This window comes from Martes martes, assembly GCF_963455335.1.
Source record: "Martes martes genome assembly, chromosome: X".
Lineage (NCBI taxonomy): Eukaryota > Metazoa > Chordata > Mammalia > Carnivora > Mustelidae > Martes > Martes martes.
In genome coordinates, this window is record NC_137897.1 from 107256114 (window position 1) to 107282045 (window position 25932).

Genomic DNA, 25932 nt, shown 5'->3' on the forward strand with positions numbered 1-25932 from the left:
TGTTGAACTTGAGGCTCACAGCCCATTTCCTTTGGGATTCTAAAATCTGTTTTCTAGTATATGCATGTTCTTAATTGTGTTCACTATACCACACATTGAGTTTTTCCATGGTATATTATTATTTCTGCTTGACTCTGCAGGTGCAAAGATGAGTAGGATGTGAAGATGATGTCTTATACTAAACTGCTGGCTCGTTACATGGTGCTAGGGTTAAGCCCCAGCTCAATGGCTGGGTTTCCACAGTGAGACTTAATATTCTTCTAGGGTTTTGCCTTGTCATTTATTCTGTCCTTCCCACCAAAAGAATTTCCTGACACTCACATCAAGTATAATTATAACATTTTCCTGAAAGCATATTGTTTCCTGATGATTTTTTTTTTCTCCCTAGTGTCATCTTCGTCGACCTGTTCTTTATGAACCTGATTCTTTGGGTGGAAAGGTCATCGGCTGCCATCTCCTTTGGTACCCTGATAGGCATCCTTGCGCTGTGGTTTGGAATTTCTGTACCATTAACATTTTTGGGTGCATACTTCGGAAGCAAGAAAAAGGTAAATTTGTAAAATCCTGCTTTTGGCCATTGACTAATGTCTGCAATAATACCGCAAAGTGTATATTACTATACATGGAAAGCGAAATGTACCATTGGCGAAAACTACAAAGAATAATCATTTTGGAATAAAAAATTTAAAAAATTTAAAAAAATGAAACACAGTAACTCTTCAAAAGACACTATTTAATGTACTTCCCATTTTATAGGTTGTTTATATTTCTGTCTATCTCTGTTAGATGAAATTAAAGGGACATATTGTTGGAAGGCTGACTTTAACAAAGTCAGAAAAATAATAAGATTATAGAGTGGGGGAAGAAAGCCAAGATACAGTCTGAAAAATGGAGCTATTCAATTTATAGATCTGAAGTTAGCCTATTCTATGCATAGGGTAAAGGAGCAGGATATCAAAAAAACTAAATGAGGCCAGCCTGCAAAAGGATTGTACAAAGATATGGTGTGCATTTGCAGGAGAGAAATCAGATAAGACAAAACACGAGCTGGTTCCTCACAGAGCAGAAAAAAGAACAACACCTGACACATTTTAAGAGAAATTCTTTTTTTTTTTCCTCCAAAATTTTATTTAAATTCTGGTTAGTTACCATATGGTTTAATATTGGTTTCAGGAGTAGGATTTATCGATTCATCCCTTACAAAGAACACCCAGGGCTCACCACAGCAAGTGCCCTCCTTGATCCCCATCTGGTCCATGCGTCACCTGCCTCCTTCCAACAACCCTCAGTTTGCTATCGATTAAGAGCCTCACCGTCCACTTCCCTCTCTCTTTTTCCTCCTTTCGCCTTTGCTCATCTGTTTTGTTTCTTAGATTCCACACATGAGTGAGATCATATGGTATTTGTCTTTCTCTGAGTGACTTATTTTGCTGAGTGTAATACCCTTTAGCTCCAACCGCATGGTTGCATGTGGCAAGATTTCATTCTTTTTGATGGCTGTGCAATAGTCCATGCTGTGTGTGTGTGTGTGTGTGTGTGTGTGTGTGTACTACATCTTTCTATATGTGTGTATATATACATACCACATCTATCTATCTACTACTATAGTTATATATATGTATATGTATATATACCTATGACATCTTCTTTATCCATTCATCTGTCAATGGACATCTGGGCTCTTTCCATAGTTTGGCTCTTGTGGACTTTGCTGCTATAAACATCAGGGTGCATGTGCCCCTTTGAATCTGTATTTTTGTATCCTTTGGGTAAATACCTAGTAGTACAACTGCTGGGTTGTAGGGTGGTTCCATTTTTAACTTTTTTGGGAAACCTCCGTATGGTTTTCCAGAGTGGCTGCACCAGCTGGCATTCCCACCAACAGTGCGAGAGGGTTCCCCTTTCTCCGCATCCTTGCCAACCTCTGTTGTTTCCTGTCTTGTTTATTTTAGCCGTTCTGACCGGTGTGAGGTGGTTTCTCACTGTGGTTTTGATTTGTATTTCTCCGATGATGAGTGATGTGGAGCACTTTTTCATGTGTCTGCTGGCCATCTGGATGTCTTTGGAAAAATGTCTGTTCATGTCTTCTGCCCATTTCTTAACTGGATTCTTTGTTTTTCAGGTGTTAAGTTTGATGAACTCTATAGATTTTGGATACCAGCTCTTTATTAGCTATGCCATTTGCAAATATCTTCTGCCATTCTGCAGGCTGCCTTTTAGTTTTGTTTCCTTTGCTGCACAGAAGCTTTTCATCTAGATGAGTCTCAATAGTTCATTTTTGCTTTTGTTTCCCATGCCTCCAGCAACATGCCTAGTAAGAAGTTGCTATGGCTGAGCAAAGAGTTTGCTGCCTGTGTTCTCTTCTAGGGTCTGATGGTTGCCTGTCTCACATTTAGATCTTTTATCCATTTGGAATCTATTTTTGTGTATGGTGTCAGAAAGAAGTCCAGGTTCATTCTTTTGCAGGTTGCTGTCCAGTCTTCCCAACACCATTTGTTGAAGAGACTGTCTTTTTCTCCATTGGACATTCTTTCCTGCTTTGTCAAGGATTAGTTGACCATGGAGTTGACGGTCCATTTCTAGGTTCTCTATTCTGTTCCATTTTGATCTGTGTGTCTGTATGCCAGCACTGTACTGTCTCGATGACTACAGATTTGTAATGTAACTTGGAAGTCCAGAATCGTGATGCCACCGGCTTTGCTTTTCTTTTTCAGGATTGTTTTGGTTGTTCGGGTCTTTTGTGGTTCCATACAAATTTTAGGATTGTTTGTTCCAGCTCTGTGAGAAATGCTGTTGGTATTTTTTGTAAAGATTTTATTTATTTGACAGACAGAGGTCACAAGTAGTCAGAGAGGCAGAGAGAGAGAGAGGAGGAAGCAGGCTCCCTGCTGAGCAGAGAGCCTGATGTGGGGCTTGATCCTAGGACCCTGAGATCATGACCTGAGCTGAAGGCAGAGGCTTAATCCACTGAGCCACCCGGGTGCCCCTGCCATTGGTATCTTGAGAGGGATTGCATTTTTGATTCGGGATTGCATTTGATAGTGTAGACTGCTTTGGGTAGTATTGACATTTTAACAATGTTCTTCCACTCCATGAGCATGGAACGTTTTCCCATTTCTTTGTGCCCTATTCAGTTTCTTTCATAAGTATTCTATAGTTTTCAGAGTAGAGATCTTTTACCTCTTTGGTTAAGTTTATTCTTAGGTATCTCATTGTTTTCGGTGCAATTGTAAATGGGACTGATTCCTTGATTTCTTTTTCTGCTGCTTCATTATGGGTCTATAGAAATGCAACTGATTCCCATACATTGATTTTATATCCTGCAATTTTGCCGAATTCATGTATTAGTTCTAGCAATTTTTTGGTGGAGTCTTTCAGGTTTTTCTACACATTCTGAGAGGACTTTTTGTTACTGAATACTTTATATTGGAATAATCACCACTAAATCTTGTCTAATCTCTTCCTTGAAACTGATAGGAAAGGATAAACGTCCTTATTATCTAGCTGCGTGCTCTCTAGTATGGTGGTCACCAGCCCCACATGACTTTTTTTTTTTAAGATTTTATTTATTTATTTGACAGACAGAGATTACAAGTAGGCAGAGAGGCAGGCAGAGAGAGAGAGAGGGGGAAGGAGAAGAGAGCCTGATGTGAGGGTCGATCCCAGGACCCTGAGGTCATGACCTGAGCCGAAGGCAGAGGCTTAACCCACTGAGCCACCCAGGTGCCCCCCACCCCATATGACTTTTGAGTGCTTGAAATATGGCAAGTTCCAAACTGGTAAGTGTTGTAAGGAAGTGTAAAATACACAGCGAAGGCGCCTGGGTGGCTCAGTGGGTTAAGCAACTGCCTTAGGCTCAGGTCATAATCCTGGAGTTCTGGAATCAAGTCCCACATCTGGCTCCCAGCTCCACGGGGAGTCTGCTTCTCCCTCTGATCTTCTCCCCCTCATGCTCTCTCTCACTGTCTCTCTCTCAAATAAATAAGTAAAATCTTTTTTTTTTTTTAAAGATTTTATTTATTTATTTGACAGACAGAGATCACAAGTAGGCAGAGAGGCAGGCAGAGAGAGAGGAGAAAGCAGGCTCTCCACGGAGCAGAGAGCCCGATGCGGGGCTCGATCCCAGGACCCTGGGATCATGACCCGAGCCGAAGGCAGAGGCTTTAACCCACTGAGCCACCCGGGCGCCCCTAAATAAGTAAAATCTTTAAAAAAAAAAAACACAGTGAATTTCAAACAGAACAACAGCAACAAAATAAAAAACATCAATTTAGTACTTTTTATATGGATGACAAGTTTAACTGATAATATTTGGCTATGTTTGATCAAATGAAATGTATTCATAAATTGATTCTGCCTATTTCTTTTTAAAATTTTTTTAAATTTATTTTTTTGGAAGAGTGAGAGAGAGCACAAGGGAGGTGAAGGACAGAGGGAGAGGGGGAAGCAGGCTCTCCATTGAGCAGGGAGCCTGATGCAGGGCTCGATCCCAGGACCCTGGGATCATGACCAGAGCCAAAGGCAGAGGCTTAACCCACTGAGCCACCCAGGCGCCCTGATGTTGCCATTTCTTTCCAGTTTTTAAAATGCAGCTTTTAAACACTTTAAGACCGCATATATGGCTTGCATTATGTTTCTTTCGCACAGAGTTGGTCTAGCCTCTGCCCACATGACTGCTGTTGCGAGTGTTCCTTGCCCTGTTCCAATTTAGGATTCAGGATGTGATTATAAGTATATAAATTCACTTCAGTTTCATGTCATTCTGATTTTCACTTGAATTTCTTTTCGAGCAGTTTAGGTGTCCAGTTCACACAAACCAGATTCCCCGTCATATTCCTCGGCAGAATTTCTTTACTAAACCGATTTTTGGCATCATAATCGGTGGCATTTTACCTTTTGGCTGTATTTTTATTCAACTCTTTTTCATTCTAAACAGTATGTGGTGAGTATTATATCTTCATAATCTCAAAAAATCTTAATTGTTGATCAGTTAATTTTCCCGTATTTCAAGGAGGTTTAATTCTGGTATGGTAAAACTTCATTTGTCCCCCTCCCACCTTTTTGTATCCAGGAAATGGCGATCTGACCCCAGGGGAGTTTCCTAGGGAATTAAGACTTAATTCACAAGTTTTTAAAGACACTTTTTGATGGAAATTTCTATGCAGGTTTCCTTTTTTAAAAAAGTAATAACCTCTTTTTAAGCCTTTCCAGATGACTTAGAAAGTTGGCTCCCACCATACTTCTCTGAGCCTTTACAGGAGGTGGGGCGGGGGTGTCCCTTGGGAGGAGACCTCTGAACATGGGAGGAGGTGGCCCCCATGTGTCTTTTTTTTCCGTACTGACCTTCCATGCAAGATTTCAGAGTTCCTCCGCTAAAAATACCTTGAAGACCACTGACTCTGGGTCTTCATCTGTACTGAGCTGTATGTGAGTAGTATTTTTCTGCTTTCCTGTCTGTCAGCTGTTAGCTCTGATGTTGGGATGCCTGTTCCTTACAGCGTCCCCCTTTCTCTTGGCTACTTTGAATCTGTCGTGATTTAAGAATCCTGGTATGTTAAGTAAGAACCCGAGCTCTCTGATGCAAGTGCGACAGCTTCAGCTTCTCCAAGTCCCTTTATTTTCCTTAATTCCTGATTTTTGACTGCATTCTGGTTTCAGGAGCTGGTCAGTGGGGGGCGCTCTGGGGGGAGTTTTGGAGATGGGGCAAACGCAGGATCAAATCAAATGCAGTAGCCAGCTGTGTGTGTTTAGAATGCTTTTGTCCCAAAGCCACCTTCCAGACACAGCTTTCAAGTCCTCAAAAGTTAGGCTTAATCATGCACATTAATTGCTTACCTTTTAAACATCACTGTGCCAAATTTGTTTAAAAGATAAGCAATAAAGTCTGTTACCTTGTCAGCAACTAAATATTTAACCTGCTGCAAAATCGATTATAGTAACCGCATTTTCCAGATGTTTTTGATGGGAAAATAATTTTCAAGTGAAAACTAGAAAAGTCTTCAGGCAAGTTTTATTTCAGTGAAACAGAGGGTGCTTGCTGTGTACAACTGTGTATACGTTCATTATAGAAATGATTCTCCCCAAGCCCTGTCCCTCGCCCTTGTGCCCAGGAAATGCATTCTGCAGGAGAGTGTAAAATGGGGTATCGATCGTTTCCTCAGTTTCTTTTCTTCAGGAGCCTCTTAAAAATTGCTCATCCCAATTTAGTCAGTTCAGCTCTGTCATAATGAAAGAAATGACTTTGTTCCTGCAAAGTCTGGCAGAAATGGAGTCCACACACAGAGCTTTAAGAGGATGCATGTCTGAAAGTATATTTAATAGAATTATGTGCGCTGTGCTAGCAAGACCCATCGGGAGAGGCTTCCTGTCAATAGAGCTTCAAAGGCAAAGCGTATTTGATTCTGTGGTTTTCTGTTATATAACGTTGTCGCTGATATTTATGGCACTTACAACCTTCCATTGCTAAAAAGAAAGCATGGTTTAACGTGTGCATAAAGAAAATGACAGAGATCCTGATGGGTCTCAATTACGTGAGCAGGGAATTATGGGTTAGTAGCCAGACGGGGTCACCCTGGACAGGACTGGGGGGAACTCAGAAGCCGCACAGGTCAGGAAGTCTCTTTTGGATACTGGATGGATAGATCAAAGTTTGGAATGAATGGCTAAGGTTTGAGAAGTGTGGCCATCTCTCGTGTGGATTTGGATTGGGCTTTCTGTGTACTCGAAGTTAATTTTAAAGCTGTCATTTTTATTTTCAGGTCTCATCAGATGTACTTCATGTTTGGCTTCCTTTTCTTGGTCTTTATAATTCTCCTGATTACCTGTTCAGAAGCTACAGTTTTGCTGTGTTATTTCCATTTGTGCGCTGAGGTAAAGACCTAAGAAATGAATGTATTTTCTGCTTCCCAAACTTGTGTTATTGGAATGAAGAGCTTGTGTTGAGAAAGGAATTGAAACAACTGTTAACTGCATGGTTTCAAGAACATGGCATCAGTTTTATATTGTTTTCCTGATGACACATTTTGATTTTGATGTAGCTATCAAGTTAATGCAACTTTGATGGAAAATTTAAACAGAATGCAATTTCTCTCTGGCTAGTTACTATAATTGCTATGTAATATTCAGTTAACATAGAAAAATATAGGGAACTGATCTGATATTTAGACCTATAAAAGATCTGGTTCAATAGTGTTTTTTTATAACAATTAAAATTTTCGCCACTTAGGCCAGCATTGTGTTTTATGGGTTTGAGGTTGCTGCTAAAGGCCCTTTCTCTTATTTTCATTTCATTGCCTTTTGGTTACCATGGACATAAATAGTTCTGCTAACCCCACTCCACCCCCCGTTTTTTTTTTTTCTGATGTTATACTGGATAATTAAGGTGGTAGTGAACATTATTTTCATAAATGTCCTACATCCTTCTTGTTTTGTTAGTTACATGTGACTCTCTAAAGGTGACAATAGAGAGTTTAGGGAATGACAATCGTGTACCTGATGTCTGAGAGCATTTTCATAGACATATGATGTGTCTATTTCTATTTCTTAGATGGGGTGCCAGGTGGCTCAGTCAGTTAAGCGTCCAGCTCTTGATCTCAGCTCCAGGTCTTGATCTCAGGGTTGTGAGTTCAAACCCCACATTGGGCTCCACGCTGAGTTTGGAGCCTACTTAAGAAAAAAAAATGTTTTGGAGGCTCCCAAGACCACCCACATATTGGACAGTTCAGTGGAAGGACTCATGGGGCTCAGCATATAGATGTACACATGGCTACGGCCCATTGTAGCCGAAGGATACACAACAGGGTCAGCAAGGGGAAAAGACACAGGTAGAGCCTGGAGAAATCCACATTCAGTCTTCCCATGCCTTCTCTTTTCCACAGGAGAATACATCAATTGTGCTTCTTTCTCCAGCAGTAAAAAATATAGTAATAGATATGCAGTGTTTGTGCTCAGGGAAGCCCATTGGAGACTCCGCATCCAAGGTCTTCATTAGGAGCTAATCACACAGGCAACCTCTGCCTAGCAACTACAAAAATTCCAGACTCCCAAAAGGAAAGCAAGTGCTCATCACCAATCACATTGTTTGTACAGTCTACGTATAGCAAACCAGTCTTATCAATCAGGGAATGATTAAATGCCAAATTCCCAGATGTAAGCTAAGTGCCAAATTTGCAGGTGGGCCCTTCTAAAGATAGTAACTTCAGACCTGCTATGTTAACTCTTTTCTTCACTGTAGATCCTTAGCCCCTGACCACAGTGCCTTTCCAGTAAAATTCTTTCCTTTGTTAGTTTTTTTTTTTAAAGTAGGCTCCACACCCAATGTGGGGCTTGAACTCAACCTTGAGATCAAGAGTCTGCAAGCTCTACCCACCCCTTAGAGTAAAATTAGCATCAGCAGGAGCCCGCAGAATACGCAGAACCTGCGTATTGACCTCCGTCATGCCTCCGTGGATCCCAGCTTCAGCTGGGTAAAACAAATTGCATTCACTGTAAAGCTCAATCTGAAGCTTCTATACTAACAGTTTCCTACCTAGCCCGAGGCAGCTCTGGCCAGTAAATTGAAGCTGACCGGAAAAGCCTTCCAAGGCTGAGGCAGCGTTGTGATAGAAAAGACGTGTGCATATTACGAGTGCAGACCCGGAAGGCACATGTGGTCTCCCTGGAAACAAGGAGTTTATACAAGTTAACCACCCCAAGCAGACCTACATTAGTCAGATAGTGTATACCACATTGAATTTCTTTTTTTAAAAAAGAATTTAAAAAATTAATTTATTTATTTGAGACAGAGAGCACAAGCAGAGGGAGCAGCAGGCAGAGGGAGAGGGAGAAGCAGGCTCCTTGCTGAGCAGAGAGCCATTCTCCATCCCAGGACCCCGGGATCATGACCTCAGCTGAAGGCAGTCACTTAACTGACTGAGCCACCCAGCAGCACCCCCCCCAACATTGAACTTCTTATGAAAGTTACCCTTTTATTTCTCTTACTCTGTAATCTAATGGAGCCTATTTTATGACAATACTTGCTAACCCGTTTATAGTTGGATTTCACCTAAAAAGTTATTTTTTTCTATTTCTTTTTGCCAGGATTATCATTGGTGGTGGAGAGCCTTTTTTACCAGCAGTTTTACAGCTGTTTACCTTTTCATATATGCAGTTCATTACTTCTTCGCCAAACTTCAAATCACGGGCTTTGCAAGCAGCATTTTATACTTCGGGTACACAATGGTCATCGTCCTGATCTTCTTCCTTTTTACAGGTAACCACAGAACTACTTCATGCATTTCAGACTCTCTGAAAAGACCTGGAGGTAGCCATAATATAATAAGCATCAATTAACAATTAATGGAAGGAATAGGGAACAAAGTCATCATGTTCATTTTTATGCTTTGGGGATAAAAGATTGCAAAGCCTAGGGAACTGGAGGGACCTTATGTACTTAGCTTCAAGGTTGTCCCTGGTGAATGTTTTTAAGCAGTAGGGATGTGTTCCAAAGTACAGAAAGGGTTATGTGTAATCACCTTTGAATGACCTCCAAGCATAAACATTAACTGGCTTGAATAACTTTTAAATTAGCAAAAATAGATTAAATGAATGTGTAGTCATTTAAGCAATTAGATACGAGGGACAAGATGTATACTTCTCAGGATTAGTCATTTGGGGTTGTTATTTGGGTCCAAGTCGTGATGGCAACTCTTGTTTAGATTAATGCTTGATGTAGGTGGCAAAAATGGAGTGGTTTATAAAATGATCCATTTAGAGAAATAATAAAGTTGAGAGCTTGGAGACCCTTTCAGGACGAGGGAGGCAGCGTTCCATCTGCCTCACCTTTTTTTTTTTTTTAAGATTTTACTTAAAAAAAATAAAAAAAAATTTTACTTTTAAGTCGTCTTTATACCTGACATGGAGCTTGAACTCACAACCCTGAGATCAGGAGTCGTAAGCTCCTCCAACTGAGCCAGCCAGGCGCCCTTCTACCTGCCTCCCCCCCTTTTTTTTTTTTTTTAAAGATTTTATTTATTTATTTGACAGAGATCACAAGTAGGCAGAGAAGCAGGCAGAGAGAGGAGAAAGCAGGCCTCCCGCCGAGCAGAGAGCCCGATGCGGGGCTCGATCCCAGGACCCTGGGATCATGACCCGAGCTGAAGGCAGAGGCTTTAACCCACTGAGCCACCCAGGCGCCCCGTACCTGCCTCACTTTTAAGTTCTGGTTCTTCTCTCAAGTTGTATGACTTATGTAGGTCACTTGGACAAATTTCAAGTATTATCTCTAACTGTCAGGTTCAACAGATACGTAAACCGTGGAAATGTGTCAGAAATCAAAGCCTTAAAAAAAAAAAAAAAGAAATCAAAGCCTTAAGACAAGTCTGTTATCTGAGAAACCAAGGCGTCTTGGTGGCTCCCTGTTTAATATTGTATTACCTATGACCTGCCAGCCTCATCTCCTCAGGTCAAAGAAGACTGTGCAGGATTCCTCCCATCTCTCAGCCACCAGACGTTCTAGATAAAACTGAGGGCCTGACGACGTCTCACCATCCTGGTCTAACCAGGATCCTCATGTGTTTTTCAGTTTTTCTAACTTCGTATTTGAAATATGCATACAGAGGGGCACCTGGGTGGCTCGGTGGGTTAAGCCTCTGCCTTCGGCTCAGGTCATGGTCCCAGCGTCCTGGGATCGAGCCCCGCATCGGGCTCTCCGCTCATCGGGGAGCCTGCTTCCTCCTCTCTCTCTGCCTGCTTCTGCCTACTTGTGATCTCTGTCAAATAAATAAATAAAAAAAAAATGAAATGTGCATACAGAGAAGTGCACGCAACATGCACGCAAGCTCAATGAGTTATCACCAAGTAAACGCACTTTTGTAACTGGCACTGGTGTCAGTGAATGGTACACAATCAGTGCCCCGGGAGCCACTTCTCTCTACTCGCCTTCCCCAAAGGCAGCCACTCCCCTAACTCTAGCATCATGGATTAATTTGGCCCATTTGTGAATTGTGCATAAATGGAATCCTACAGGATGTACTCTTTTATGTCTGCTTTCTTTTCCTCAGTATTGTTGGTGAGGTTCCCCCATGTTGCTGTGTGTAGATGTTATCTCTACCCCTTGTGTCTTTGGTTTTGGATTTCTCCCTCAGTGACTGACTGGCTTTTATATTTGGGTGCTGTGCAGTTGGATTTGTCTCACACAGTAATTTCAGGCTTCTGTTTTCTTCAATACCCAGCATTTTGACTCAGGTTGCTTTTTTTCTGGGAGTTGTGTACGACAACAGCTTCCTTCAGAAGGTAGATGGAATGCTGAATGGTCACACTGCTGACAGAAATCTTCTCCCAATGGTTGGCTCCACATCTTGTCGTCTCTGGTTACACTCCACTGAATACTGACTCTTTTTTTTTTTTTTTAATACTCGGATTTTCAAAAAAGATTTTATTTATTTATTTATTTATTTGAGAGGGAGTGAGAGAGCACAAGTAGTGGGGGTGCATCAGAAGGAGAGGGAGAAGCAGGCCCTGCTGAGCAAGCATCCCGGTGTGGGGCTTAATCCTAGGACCACAGGATCATGACCTGAGCCAAAGGCAGACACTTAACCAACTGAACTGCCCAGGTGCGCCTGAACACTGACTCTTGAAGGTTCCCAATGATCCCTTGCCAGATCTAATGGCCTTTCCCTAGCCTACACCCTCCTTAGTTTCTGCAGCTAACTAATCAGCACCTATTCTGTGAAACTCTCTCAGTGTGACTTGTATCATTCTCCTTGTACTGCTCTGGACCTTCTTTTGCCTTCCTCTTCCTGTCACCTACCTCTAGCCTCTATGCAGGGTTCAGTCTTCAGCATTCCAATCCCCTCTTTGTACCCTCTCCCTTTCAGAGCTCATTCAGTCCCATGGCTTCGTCTAGGTCCCCAGTGCTGACAGCTCCTAAGTTTGTATCCCAAGCTGTAATGTCTGTGCAGTTAGATTCTGAGCATTTGCATGTCCCACTGGCACTACCAACTCAACATGCCAACTCCAGTGAGTGTAGTGCTTCCTTGCCCCAAGACTGACTCATTTTAATTTCTTTCCATCTTTGATGGATTTATTTATTTTAGAGAGACCGAGCATGGTGGGGAGGGGTGAGGGTGGGGGGAATGGAGAACTGAACTCCCCGCTGTGTGCAGAGCCCAATGGTATGGGGTGGGGGGACTCGATCCCACAACTCTGAGATCATGACCTGAGCCAAAATCAAGAGTTGGACGCTCAGCTGACTGAGCTACCCAGGCGTCCCATGATGTGTGTTTTTGGCATCTATTTTCTAGAACTCTTCTTTAAGAAGCCCTGTCTGCTTATAGACCCTTAAATGGCATCTCTTTACATTTCATTATTATATATATTTTTTCTGTTGAGTTCCTTTTATTTTATCATCATCATTATATTTTGAGGTTCGCCGCAGGAAGTAAGGCTTATTGCTTATGTTCATGTTGTTTCACTTTTGAGGAAGACATCCTTAATTAAATCATTAGTCTTGAGAATATGGATGTACACAAAAGTACAGTTAATAATTGCTGATTACTCTTTCTTGCTGTAGACAAATGCTTCTGAGAGGGTTTTTTTTTTAAATGGCAACTGGAAAATTAGCAATATCCACTCATGTTTAAAATGCCAAGGAGTTTCACACTCATTTAGAATAATTATGCATTCATCCAAAGCTCTTCCTTGTGGTCACCACATTGTCTTTGGTATTTGGATTCTTCTGTGTCATTGCAGCAGAGAGATAAGACTTCACAGCTGTCATCTTTCAATATTGAGTATTGTGACTGTAGAGAAGATTATTCATATAGTAATTATATTTCCATGTTGCTACAAATCTTTTATTTTTATTTATTTAAAAAAATTTATTTAAGGAATCTCTACACCCAATGTGGGGCTTGAACTCGCAACCCCAAGATCAAGAGTCCCACGCCCTTCTGACTGAGCCAGCCCGGTGCCCCAGCTATGGAATATAAATACGAATATGAATATGAATTCATATTCAAATATGAATCCTTTATATTTATCGTTTGTGAGGCTGCTTAAGCTAGTGAGCAGATTACCTGTTTTTTGCCCATTGAACTTGTTTTTTTCTGTTTTAACTTATTTCCTTAAGGTAGTCTGTGAAATGGGATAGCAGGGTCAAAAAGCATGAATATGTTTATGGTTCTTTACACTTTTCTGTCATTAGCATAGTGTATTGGTTCCTCCACAACCTTGGCTGGCATTGAATATAATTTTTGAAAAAACAAAACAAAACTCCAGCAGTGGTTTTCCTTTTTGTTAACACGATATGTCTAAAATGGCATCCCATTGTTTTCTTCCACTCATTATTTTTTAAGATTTTATTTATTTCTTTGACAGACAGAGATCACAAGCAGACAGAGAGGCAGGCAGAGAGAGAGGAGGAAGCAGGCTCTCCGCTGAGCAGAGAGCCCAATGTGGGGTGGGGCTCGATCCCAGGACCCCGAGATCATGACCTGAGCCGAAGGCAGAGGCTTAACCCTCTGAGCCACTCAGGTGCCCCTCTTCCACTCATTTTTTGAGGCAAAGGAAGTGATGTGCATTGTGGCTGGTGTTCCTCTACCCAGTTTTCAGTTGGTGGCACACTTACAGATGTATAAACAACATGTTAAAGTAGGATTCAAGGGACAGCGAGAGGGAAGATAAGCCACAATATATCAACAATATCATCCAAGGGAACCAGCATGGAAACCTTGTATTGTATAGACTAAGATAATAAATTTCAGTTAAGTGTGGGTGACTTGCCCCAAATCCTGTTTTTTTTTTAAGATTTTATTTATTTATTTGACAGAGAGAGATCACAAGTAGGCATAGAGGCAGGCAGAGAGAGAGGGGGAAGCAGTCTCCCTGTTGAGCAGAGAGCCCGATGCAGGGCTCGATCCCAGGACCCAGGGACCTGAGCCGAAGGCAGAGGCTTTGACCCACTGAGCCACCCAGGTGCCCCAGCCTAACTGGTTTTAAAAGACTAGTTTATCACCTGGTTAAGCTAGTTAAAAAGGAAGCTAAGTCTGTGCATTACAGATGTGTAGACTTTGCTCTCTTCTAATTCGATTGTTTGCCTCCGATTTCTAATGGATGCTCATTGCTGGTTCACTTACAGATACTTAGTTTCGATTGGAGGATAGTGTAGTGATTTTTTATTTGCATCAAGTTTTGTTTTAGATATCAAATGAGTTAAAGTCTTTTTTTAAAAGATTTTTATTTATTTGACACACGAGAGAGAAATCACAGGTAGGCAGAGAGACAGGCAGGGAGAGAGGAGGAAACAGGTTCCCCGCTGAGCAGAGAGCCCGATTCGGGGCTCGATCCCAGGACCCTGGGACCATGACCTGAGCTGAAGGCAGAGGCTTAACCCACTGAGCCACCCAGGCGCCCGAGTTAAAGTCTTTTTTAAAAAATTTTATTTTTAGGGAACCTGGGTGGCTCAGTGGGTTAAAGCCTCTGCTTTCGGCTCAGGTCATGATCCCAGGGTCCTGGAATTGAGTCCCGCATCCGGCTCTCTGCTCAACAGGGAGCCTGCTTCTCCTCTCTCTCTGCCTGCCTCTCTGCCTACTTGTGATCTCTGTCTGTCAAATAAATAAATAAAATCTTTAAAAAAAATAAAAATAAAAAAAAATTTATTTTTAAATAATCTCTACTTGAACTTACAACCCCAAGATCAAGAGTCACATGCTGACTGAAGCAGCCGGGTGCCCCAAGTGAGTTAAAGTCTTAAGAAAATGAATTGAAATAGTGTAGTTTTATTTTGAAAGGAAGGACATAAACTCACAGTAACCAATTAAAATCTAACACTTAGGATTCCTTCTCTGAAAGTCTAAAGCACTATCTTCTATTATAATAATGACATTTCTAGCCTAACATAAACCTTGGCATTGCTGTTGGGTAGTGAATGACATCTTTTACATGATGATGTATATTTTAGGCAAGCCATGAAAAATGTCTGCATGTAGCCGAGGTCCATTATTCAGCCACAATCTATTATTCTAGAGCAGTGTTTCTCAACCCAGGGGTGAATTTGCTCCCTAGGGAACATTTAACAGTATGTGGAACCATTTTTAATTGTCATGACTGGAAGAGTGCTAGAGACATCTAGTGGGTAGAGGCTAGGAGTTCTACTGACCATCCTACTACACGCAGAACAGCCCTCTACAACAAAGAATTATCTGGCCCCAAACGTCAGTGGTGCCACTGTTAAGAAACCCTGGTCTAGACTGAGCTATTTTCGAACCCCACTTTTACTTTGGAGTTAGTACTATTTTCAAAATACAGTTTTGATTGTCTCAAGAATCAAGATATTGTTTAGAATTGGAGACTCTAAATCACCAGTCACTGTGCAAGGACTGAAGCCAGTTTGGTACCAGGAGTTTTTAAGACCCAGAAGAAGTATTCGGCAAGGGCAGAGTGCTTTTCTGGTGGCTCTCTCACTCAGTGTCTGTGCTTTGAATATATTTTTATTCATTAAAAGAACCTAATGAAGCTCACTATGTTTTGAGAATGTCTGTGTAATATTTTATCACTAAATTAAAGTGAAGAATCCATGTTCTCACACAGATACGCTGAAGGAAAAGTCCAATTACCTCAACATACAAGTATTAGCCATAGTGGGCCTTTCGTGTTTTACTATACCGACTTGTCCCTGCCTTATTAAAAATTTCAATTCTGGGGCACCTGAGTGGCTCGATCAGTTAAGCGTCTGCCTCGGCTCAGGTCATGATCCCAGGGTGCTGGGATCAAGTCCCGCCTTGGGCTCCCTGCTCAGCAGGGAGCCTGCTTCTCTCTCCCCCTCTGCCCGCTGCTCCCCCTGCTTGTGCATGTGCTCTCTCTGTCAAATAAATACATTTTAAAAAATCTAAAAAAAAATTTCAGTTCTAAAGGCCAAAAGATCAAAAAGGGATAAAATGTATTAATGCTAACTTAACCAGCCAACAAATAGTTATTAAGCTTCCATGGGCTTGGCAATGTGTTCATAGGGAATACGGAATCCTAGATCTAATACCACTTGTTTTCTGTTGAGTTGACTATGTGCCAACTATTTGCATGTATTTATCTCACTTGATTTTCACCTAATTGTGTAGCTATCATGAGCTGTTAGGCCATATTACTCCCATTGTAGGGATGAGGAAACTGAGGCCAGAGAGATTAAGTGACTTGCTTGAAGTCACTCCGCTAGTAAGTGTTGGCTCTCTGACTCAGTCCAACCCAGGCTGGTCTGACTCCAAAGCTCCTCCTCTTAACTACAACTCTCCATGTCCTCCTCAACAGAGAGGCGCTTTCCTTGAGCTGAGGCCAAGCCAACAGCCAGAGAAGGCCTGTGGAATCTTCTCTGTGGTCCTCTGTTTGATCAGGGGGAATTCTCTAATTGGGGGAGCTAAGATCAGTGCATCTAAGATGACACAATATCGCCCTGCAGAATAAGATGATGGAAACAGAATTATCTCAAGTCTTTCCCATACCCTCTTGACCCTTCTTTCAAGAAATAGAGGCATAGTCGTCCAGTTTTTCCTGGGGAATAACTTCATATTTCTTCAAGCCCAGCTCATTTTGGTCTCGATTTACATTTATGGATCCACACACCAGGTGCTGTAGGAATGAGCAGGATGGAGTCCTCTCTGTTCTTGAGGATATGGAAAACCTGGGGATCCTATTGTTTTTCCCAGTGCAGGTAGTTACACACCTACTCTAACTCTGGGCCCTCTGGGAGCCAGTATTCTTCTAGTCCTGAGTATCGTGGTAAAGTATTTCAAAGGAAAGGAACACTTTCCCCAGTGGTAAGCAGAGTCTGCGTTCTCTGGCGTTTTTGTGTTGTGTAGCTTACATTCTCTGGCGTCTCATACCTGAGTTGATTTCTACTCCCTACACCCCAAGCTTTTCCTGTCCAACGGATGCTCATTCTCTGAGGTCTTTCTGCACAAAGCAGTTCGTGTTCACCTCTGCCTGTATTGATCTCCCTATCCTAGAGCAATCGGGCAGACTTGGCTTTGAGTCCTGGCTGTACTGCTCATCGGCTGGGTTTTGTAAGGCAAGTCCACAGACTCTCTGAGCCTGTGTTTCCTTATAGAATGGGGGAAAATCCTAGTACTTAACCTCGGAGACTTCGACTCAATCTGATCCCACGTGTAAGCCCTTAAGCCAGAGCCAGGCATATAAGAAGTTAGTAAACAACGGATATCAACCTCATCGTTGTTACCATCGTTGTTGTCATTGACATGAAATAGAAATTTGGTCATCTTCTTCTCTGGCTTATGTATCTTCACGGGCTCCCAACTGCCTGCCTAATCAAATCCCAGCTTCTTAACTTAGGATCCACTCTCTGGCTCTTACCTACTTTTGCGGTCTTTTCTACTATATGCTTTCTTTGCTCTTCCCTTAATTCTATTTTTTCCTTTGAATATTTTCTTTTTTTTAAAGATTTATTTATTTATTTGACAGACAGAGATCACAAGTAGGCAGAGAGGCAGAGGGAGAGAGGGGGAAGCAGGCTCCCCGCTGAGCAGAGAGCCCGATGCGGGGCTCGATCCCAGGACCCTGAGATCATGACCTGAGCCGAAGGCAGAGGATCAACCCACTGAGCCACCCAGGCGCCCCTTGATTTCTCAATGTTTATCATGTATCTGTTCCCTTTAGGCTTTGTACTTCTGTATTTTGTGATTATTTGGATTTTTTCAGTCTTACTTTTTTTTAAGATTTTATTTATTTATTTGACAGACAGAGATCACAGGTAGGCAGAGAGGCAGGCAGAGAGAAGGGGAGAGCAGGCTCCCTGCTCAGCAGGTACTCAGGGCTCCACCCCAGGACCCTGGGACCACAACCTGAGCCGAAGGCAGAGGCTTTAACCCACTGAGCCACCCAGGTGCCCCTCCTTTGAATATTTTCAAGAGTATTCTCAGTTTATTTATTTATTGTTAAGTCATCTGTGCACCCAACGTGGGCCTTGAACCCATGACCCTGAGATCAAGATTCATGTGCTCTTCGGACAGAGCCAGCCAGACACACCCCAGTGTTCCCTTCGGTCTTTGATCATACACCCTTAACGTCCCAGTCCTTCTGCTGCGGTTCTCACTGTTCCTTACAACTGTTAAGGTTTAATTTTTCCAGGCCTTTATGGGTACTTCTCGCTCTGTCTGGGATACCTGTCTATCATCCTCAGATGCCTCGGAGTCCAATTTGGAGGACTTTCTCTGTGTTGTTCTCTCCAAATCCTCACCATTCATTCAAGTATGTATCGAATACCTACTGTGTGTCAGGCACCAGCCCTGGAGGCCAGGGCTTTAGCAGTGAACAAAACTTCGTATAAAGGGAGAGAGATTTCCATCCTGGTGGAGCTTACGTTGCTATGCCGTTCATCCAAACAGTTCCATATAATGTCTGTTAGGTGCCTACAGTGTGCCCAGCCCTGGGCTAAGCACTGGGGGTACAGCACCGAGTAAACCTCACACTATAGTCTGGAGAGGGAAGGCCTCTAAACAGACCATTCCATGCCTTGTGGCAAGGAGCCTAAAAATGAAGCTCAGGGTTTTGTAAAAGCAATGGAGAGGGGTGCCCAGCCCAGGCATGGGGAGGGCGAAGAAGGTCAAAAAAAGCTTTGCTGGAGAAAGTGCTAGAACAGAGTCTTGAGGGAAGACTGAGTCTTACAGTTTGAAGGTAGAATTGACAGGCTGAGCAAGGCATGGTGTGGGGAGATCTGTAGGTAATTCGGGGCTGCTGGTGTTTGAAATTTAAGGAATGGAGTGAGAGGAACAAGTCCCAAAGAAGGAGACTGGGGCCCGGTCCTGGAGGGCCTTGTGAGCCGATACCAACATGGGTGTGTTTCACATTCATTTGTGGAAATGATTTGCTCAGGGTCCATCCCAAAGCCCAGCATCAGAATCCTTGCTGATGTTTATTTTTAACAGCTTAAAAGGTTTCTGATACACTTGGGGGTTCAAGTGCTCTTGCCATGGGGAGTTACTAAAGGTTTGCAAGTAGAAGCATGACAATCAAATCTGTGCTTTGGAAGTCTCACAGTCACCGGTCAAGTGCCGGATGGACGGGAGAGAGAGAGAGAGACGGGAGGTAGGGGTGAGCTGAGAGAGTTTGCTAGATGAGAGGTCAAGAGACTGTGACGTCTGTGTCAATGGAGATGTGTAGGATAGCCATCACTTGAGATCAATCCCTATAAGAGCCCTGCTCTGCCCTTCTCATTACCCACCCAGCAAGAGCCAGGCCCAGAGAAAGTGCTTCATGAATACTTGGTTGAAGGGAGTCAGAGCCCCCAAGACTCTGTTCTCCAAACAAGCTTTCTCTTTATTCCTTTGGGTGATGGCTTTTGTTCCAACTCTAGAAAAACCATTTGTCTGCATGACTTACTGCTGCAAATTCTGAGATTAATGTGTATTGGAATACAGCCCCCACAGTGGCTGTGGAAAGACTCTTTAAAGGTTTGTTTGTATCGAGTACAATGCGGTAGACTTTTAAGATGTTTTAGTTAGCCAGTTTCTTCTTTTTTTCAAGTGTGCGAATATAATGGCTACTTTGGGAAAGCTTCAGAAGAAAAGTGTATTGGAGAGCAGTCCCCAGGATCAGGCTGTACATTCTTTACCCTTATAGAATTGCAATTAAGGACAGAACAAGGGGAAACATGGGCTTCTCTGCATCACTTGACCTAATGATAAAAGCTTATGAAGCTTGGAAAGAAACTAAGATGATTCTAGAATTGGTTTAGTATTTTCTCTGGCCTGAGGCAAAAAGTAGACAGAGACACCAAAGTGACCATTCTCTCCCTTGTTGGCCCATCTCTGTTTTTCTACCGGTAAATTGTAGTACAAGCCATTGCATAGAATGTAGAGAAAAATATTTCCATTATTCCAGATCCTTTTAGTTTCTTTTCAACTGTGTGGTTCAGTGGCCCTTAGAAGAGAAATTTGCCCACCCCTCTTTCTACCTAATGATATTTGTTTACAGGAAGGGAGAGAGGGAGGGAGTAAGGCAGGCTAGAGCAGAAATTCTGAAACTCTGGTTGCATATTAGAATCACCTGGGGAGGTTTTAAGAATCTTGGTACTTAGGCTGCCTCCCAGATCAATTAAATCACAATCTCTGGGGGATGTCATGCAGGCATAGTAGTTGTCAAATCTCCCTAGATGATTCCAGGGTACAAGCAATGTTGAGGACTACTACGCTAGTCAGATGGGCCCCATGTGAGTATATTTGTCAAGCCCAAATCAGAACATGAATGCTAGCTCTCATTTCCTGAGTGCCTTCTCTGACAGGCTCCCTAAATGTATCTTACCGTTTTCCCTCAAGTCAATCCCATTAGTTGGGTGGGAATAGAATTCCTTTTCACTTAGGAGGACCAGAGGACATGGGCAGCTTGCTCTGTATCATCGAGCTAAGTGTCTGCCTGACTCCACAGTCAACTGACTTAGCTCGGCTGCCTATCAGGACAGTGTGAGAATTCATGGAGCTTTGTGTTTTGGGTAGGAGAAAATTTGGGTATTTTAAGTAGAGGATCAAAGAGTTTGAGAATTCGTAGACAGTTCAGTAGTGTACGGGGATAATACGCAGCGAATTGAAATCAGGAATATCTTAGATTCAGAGACATGTGTTAGTTACACACTGTCATCTCCTGAGTCTTTGAAGTTGTTGGATTCAGAAAAGGAAGCTTAAAATGGGAATAGGTATCATAACAGGTATTATCATCCCCATTTTTCAGCTGAGAAAACTGAGATTTGGCGAGATTATCACTTGCCCAGGTTCAGACAGCTAGTTACCAACAGAGTAGATTTATGTCACTCTTCTGAGAAGGAGCTTTGAAGGGTGTGGGGGGGGGCATGATGGTATATTGGATGGGAAGTTACTCTGAGCTTGGAAACTGGCAAAGAAAAAGGAAGCAAACCCTGCCTAAAGCTTTCTGTGATTAACATGTTTTCCTAGATGATTGAATTGTCTTCAGGGGCCCCATTAGATCGTAGGATCTGGAAAAGAAAGCTCCTATTAGAGTTTTCTTTGAGCCACTGAACCTGATTATCATCTGAGAATTGTTTTTATAACATGAACCTCAGTGAAATCCTATGTCAAACATTTGCCCAGACCTGTATCACCCTACATATGAAGGTCTCTTCTTTGGTCCATGCTCTGCTCTGTCTAGTCCATGGGTTTAAGTGTACACAGGGTTCATGCTGGTGAGTTATGATCTGACTTACCTAACACCGTATTATGAAGACTGCTCCATGCTCCTGTATAGTCTTTAAATTTGTCATTTTTGATGACTGTCTTGTTTTATTGAGGACTTAGTCCATCATTTAGCTAAGTTACCTATCGGGGGGCATTTGGTTTGTTTGTAATTTTTCAATATTATGAATCAGAGTATTATGAACACCATTTTTGCATGTAATTTTTTTCTTCTATGGGGTCATTTCTTTTTTTAAGATTTTATTTATTTGAGAGAAAGAGAGAGCACAAGCTGGGGGAGGGGGGACAGAAGGAGAGGGAGAAGAAGGCTTCCCACTGAGCAGGAAGCCCAATGCAGGATTCAATCCCAGGACTGAGACCATGACCTGAGCCGAAGGTAGATGCTTAACCCACTGAGCCACCCAGGCGCCCCATGGGGTCATTTCTTTTCTTTCTTTCTTTCTTTTTTTGAGATTGGTTTTATTTATTTATTTATTTATAATTTTTTTTAAAAAAATTTATTTTCAGCGTTCCAGAATTCATTGTTTATGCACCACACCCAGTGCTCCATGCAATCCGTGCCCTCCCTAATACCCAGCACCAGGCTCACCCAACCTCCAACCCCTGCCCCTCCAAAACCCTCGGATTGTTTCTCAGAGTCCACAGTCTCTCATGGTTTGTCTTCTCCTCCAATTTCCCTCAACTCCCTTCTCCTCTCCATCTCCATGGGGTTATTTCTTTAAGATAAATCCCCAGAAGTGAGATATTTCTGAAGTTTAATAAGACAAAACTTTGATTTATAAAACTTATTTATGTACTGAGTATGCAGGAAAGTAAATAGATTATTGCCATTTTTGTTACATCAAGTGATAACCGTTATTTACATTTGCTAAATTGATGCAAGTTATATGAAGCTTATTATATTAGAAACTAGCCTTGGATCTCTTTGTATCCTTTTTGAAATAGAGAACTTAAGCTACTCTTTTTTTTTTTTTTTTTTTTTTTTGCTTTGACTCGAGACCTGCAGCATTCAGTCAAATGGATTCTCACACCCTGTTGCAGGTGGCTGCCTCCAGCCCTGCCGCTCAGCCTCTTGGCTCAGCAAGGGAGCCTGGTGATTTTTTATTTGATAATGTATGAGTCTTGAGATTTAGAGAATCAGTAGTTCACCTCCACACTGACATGCTTTGCATTTTTGAGAAAACTGCTTTGATTTGCTAGAGTGTCTGGTTAACAAGGATCTTTTTCATTTTGTTTCAGGAACAATTGGATTTTTTTCTTGTTTCTGGTTTATTACTAAAATCTACAGTGTGGTGAAAGTGGATTAAAGAATGTCCCTCAACGTCCTTCAGGTTCATCAGCGTCGCTTTTGAATATATCCATCTGTACCCATATGAACATCTATAGAGATGTACGTGTATGCTTCCTACTATGCATTTTAAATATATATCACTTAAAAATCTCATTGTCTGGCCTCATTTTATACGACACAAAATACTGATTATGTGGAAAAAACAGGTTGGTTTGGAAACAGGTTTATTCTAAGTCAGACTGTCCTGAAAAGATACCATAAAAAGGTTTAATTGAAAGCAGTCAGAGCAAAGGGAGACACATTTCCTTACAAAATGAAAGATGAACACACAGGCTTTTCAGATGAAATTTTTTTTTCCCTTTTTCTTCATTTCGTTTATAGGATCGGAACTATTGTCAAATAAATCTTAGGTAAAATGTGAATTTTTCTAACTTAAGTGGATTGTACAGACTATTCGACCCTTGTATTTGGATAACAGTTTTATTTTATATATGTATTTATTTATTTTTGCGAGGCTTATTTATTTATTTTAGAGAGAGAGAGAGAGCAGGGAAGCAGGAAAGGGAGAGGGAATCTTAAGTAGACTCCCCACTGGGCATGGAGCCTGACGTGGGGCTTGATCCCAGGACCCTGAGCTGAAACCAAGAGTCCATGCTTAACTGAAACCAGGAGTCCATGCCCCTATTTTGTTTACTTTTTAAAGGAAGCTCTAGGTCCAACATGGGGTTTGAACTCACAACCCTGAGATCAAGAGTCACTTCCTCTCCTGACTGAGCCAATAAGGTGCCCGTGGATGACCATTTTAACAAAGCACATCTGTTTTTTGTTTTTTTTTTTTTAAGCTTTTATTTATTTGAGAGAGCAAGAGAGTATGAATGGGGGTGGGAGGGAGAGGGAGAAGCAGACTCCCCGCTGAACAGGGAGCCTGAGGCTGTGCTCCATCCCAGGACCCTGGGATCACGACCTGAGCAGATGCTTAACCAGCTGAGCCACCCAGGCACTCCCTGAACATTGGTTTAATATATCGAGTTTATGAAATACCAGGTACTGCTTTCTTATTTCTAAATTAAATTTGCACATCGCTGGTTATTGGTTGTCTTTTTCTGTTTGCTGTCATTTGGAGGTTGATGATGTTCAAGTTTGACTTAACTGTATATAGAGAAAAAATATTTAGAGCCAGTTTTCTGGGATTTATTTGCTTTGACTAGACAATAGGCAGGTATCTTAACTCCCCAAATGCCAGGAATTCGTATGAAAAAATATTCTCTGAGTTCGCAATTTTGGGAAAGCAATCATGGAAATCGTGTATTCTTTGCAATATGTTGTGTTGATAAATATTGGCCTTGTGGAGGAAAATGTTTGAAAACTATATATGCACAAGCTTCAATTCATGAACATGCTTAAAGCCTTCCTTAAGCTGAGGAGCCCTTGTCTGTGTGTGTGTGGAGCAAAGAAGTTGTTCCTGAAGGGGAGATTGGGATGGGGAGGGATGGGGTTTAGAGAGTTGCATTTTGAAGGAGCGGGGAGGTGATGGAAGTTGACTAGTTGCCTCAAGGAGGAAGGGAATTCCCCAGCCAGTAGGATGCCTTTGTCTGTATTGAAGGTTGAAGGCTCAGACCCCAGGCAAATAGGCTGGGGGGCCTGGAGCTGACTGGTGAGAGAGGGAGTGGCTATAGAAGGTCAAAGGTGTCTCTTGACTAGGATTTTCAGATCCTCTCTACCTTCTCCCACTCAGTGTTGGAATCAGGCCGACTCCTAGGCCCTGCCTGAGTGGAGTAACTGCTGTTCTGAGATTCGTTGGAACCAATTCCATTCTCCCCTGAATGCTTTGAACTAAGCAGTGTTATAGGGAGCTTCGGGGACTCTTCCCATCGGGTTGGCTGCTGGGGAGTTTTATCCAAGCTCACAAGCCCTCCTACTTGCATTAATGGTAGTAGTTTGCTTGAAAGGCAAATTTGTTAAAAGAATGAGCTCTTGGAGCACCTGGGTGGCTCAGTGGGTTAAGCCTCTGCCTTGGGCTCAGGTCATGATCTCAGGGTCCTGGGATTGAGCCCCTGCATCGGGCTCTCTGCTCAGCGGGGAGTCTGCTTCCCCCCACCCTCTCTACCTGCCTCTCTGCCTCCTTGTGCTCTCTCTCTGTCAAATAAATAAATAAAATCTTAAAAAAAAAAAAGAATGAACTCTTGACATTTGTGACACATGGCTGGACTTTGAGGGTTTTATGCTAAGTGAACTAGACAGAGAAAGACACGTATCATATGATTTCACTCATGTAGAATTTAAAAAAACCAAAAGGAACAAATGGAAACGGATTCATAGGTACAGAAGACAGACGGGTGGTGGCCAGTTGGGAGAGGGGTAGGGAGGATGGGTGAAATAGGTGAAGGATTAAGAAGTACAAAGTGCTAGTGATAAAATAAGTAAGTGATGGAGATGGAAAGTGCAACATCGAGAATGCGGTCATATTGTAATAATGTTGTATGGTGACCGGTGCTGACCGTACCTGTCACGGTGAGCAGTGAGTTAACCTACAGAATTGTTGAATCGCTGTGTTGTCCACCTGAAACTCATATATCATTGTAGGTGATCTATACTTCAATAATAAGTATTAAAAAGAAATAGAAGGGCACATGTATTTCTGCAGCTGCATGCAGGTCTCATGGCAGCCATCTTTGAACATCTTGAAATGCAATGTGTAAGTCAGAATTTAGCTTGATTTTGGAGTGAAAAATGGGGAAGAGCCCTTGACTTTGATTGAAACGGAGATGAACAGCTCCCCGAACCTCTGAGTGTGGGCCGTGAATGCCACTCGGGAAGCACAAGGTGTGCAGTTCCTTGAACTGCTGCTGATGAGAGGACAGGAGAGCTACGAGTAGGTCAAGCATGTCAGCTGCAGAGGAACTGATGGGCTTTTCAGTTTTAGACATATTGGACTATCTCGTCTGTGTCCTGTGTGTATGTATGTCACAGTAGGCGTTCAAGGTATAACTTTCTCACTCCGGGGCTCGAGGGAACGTGCATCCGCCCCCCTGTTCTGTAAACCCTGGTGAGTTGGGGCTGAGGTGAGGTGGCTGGGACGGGATTGTGCCAAGGGAGGTGTCCTGGTCCTCAGTAGCGGGACAGCAGGGGCAGGAGCCCAGTGGGGGGTGACCTGGGTGCTGGGCAGTATTGTTTCCTAAAAAGGAAGGCTATTCCTTACCCTCTCCCCTGGTCAAACCTCCCTGCCTTGGGAATGAAGGCTGGGATTTGGCAACCCCACAAACCACCTGGCCCTTTTTCTGCTCTGCCCACCCTGCTGGCGCTTTGAAATCCCTTTTATTCATAGACGACTGAGGCCCAAGCCCCTATTCCAGCAAGCCCATCAGGAAGGCTCCCCCAACCTGTTGCATGTTTCTTGTATTGGGCCAGCACGATGTGAAATCTGGGGCCCACATGTCCCATCCTACCATGTAATAC

At 42.5% G+C, this 25932-nt stretch overlaps 1 protein-coding gene across 1 annotated transcript in view; it reads left to right on the forward strand.

The window, feature by feature from the left end:
* Positions 1-22628, forward strand: part of LOC308337668 (transmembrane 9 superfamily member 2-like) — a gene marked incomplete at its 5' end in the record, with an annotated part of 81921 nt that extends 59293 nt beyond the window's left edge. Inside the window, 5 exons of the mRNA XM_080795795.1 lie at positions 389-548; positions 4794-4942; positions 6759-6870; positions 9079-9250; positions 22425-22628. Coding sequence (XP_080651921.1) covers positions 389-548; positions 4794-4942; positions 6759-6870; positions 9079-9250; positions 22425-22492 — 661 coding nt within the window. The 3' untranslated portion in view covers positions 22493-22628. The remainder of the gene's footprint in view (positions 1-388; positions 549-4793; positions 4943-6758; positions 6871-9078; positions 9251-22424) is intronic.
* Positions 22629-25932: the final 3304 nt, after the last annotated feature.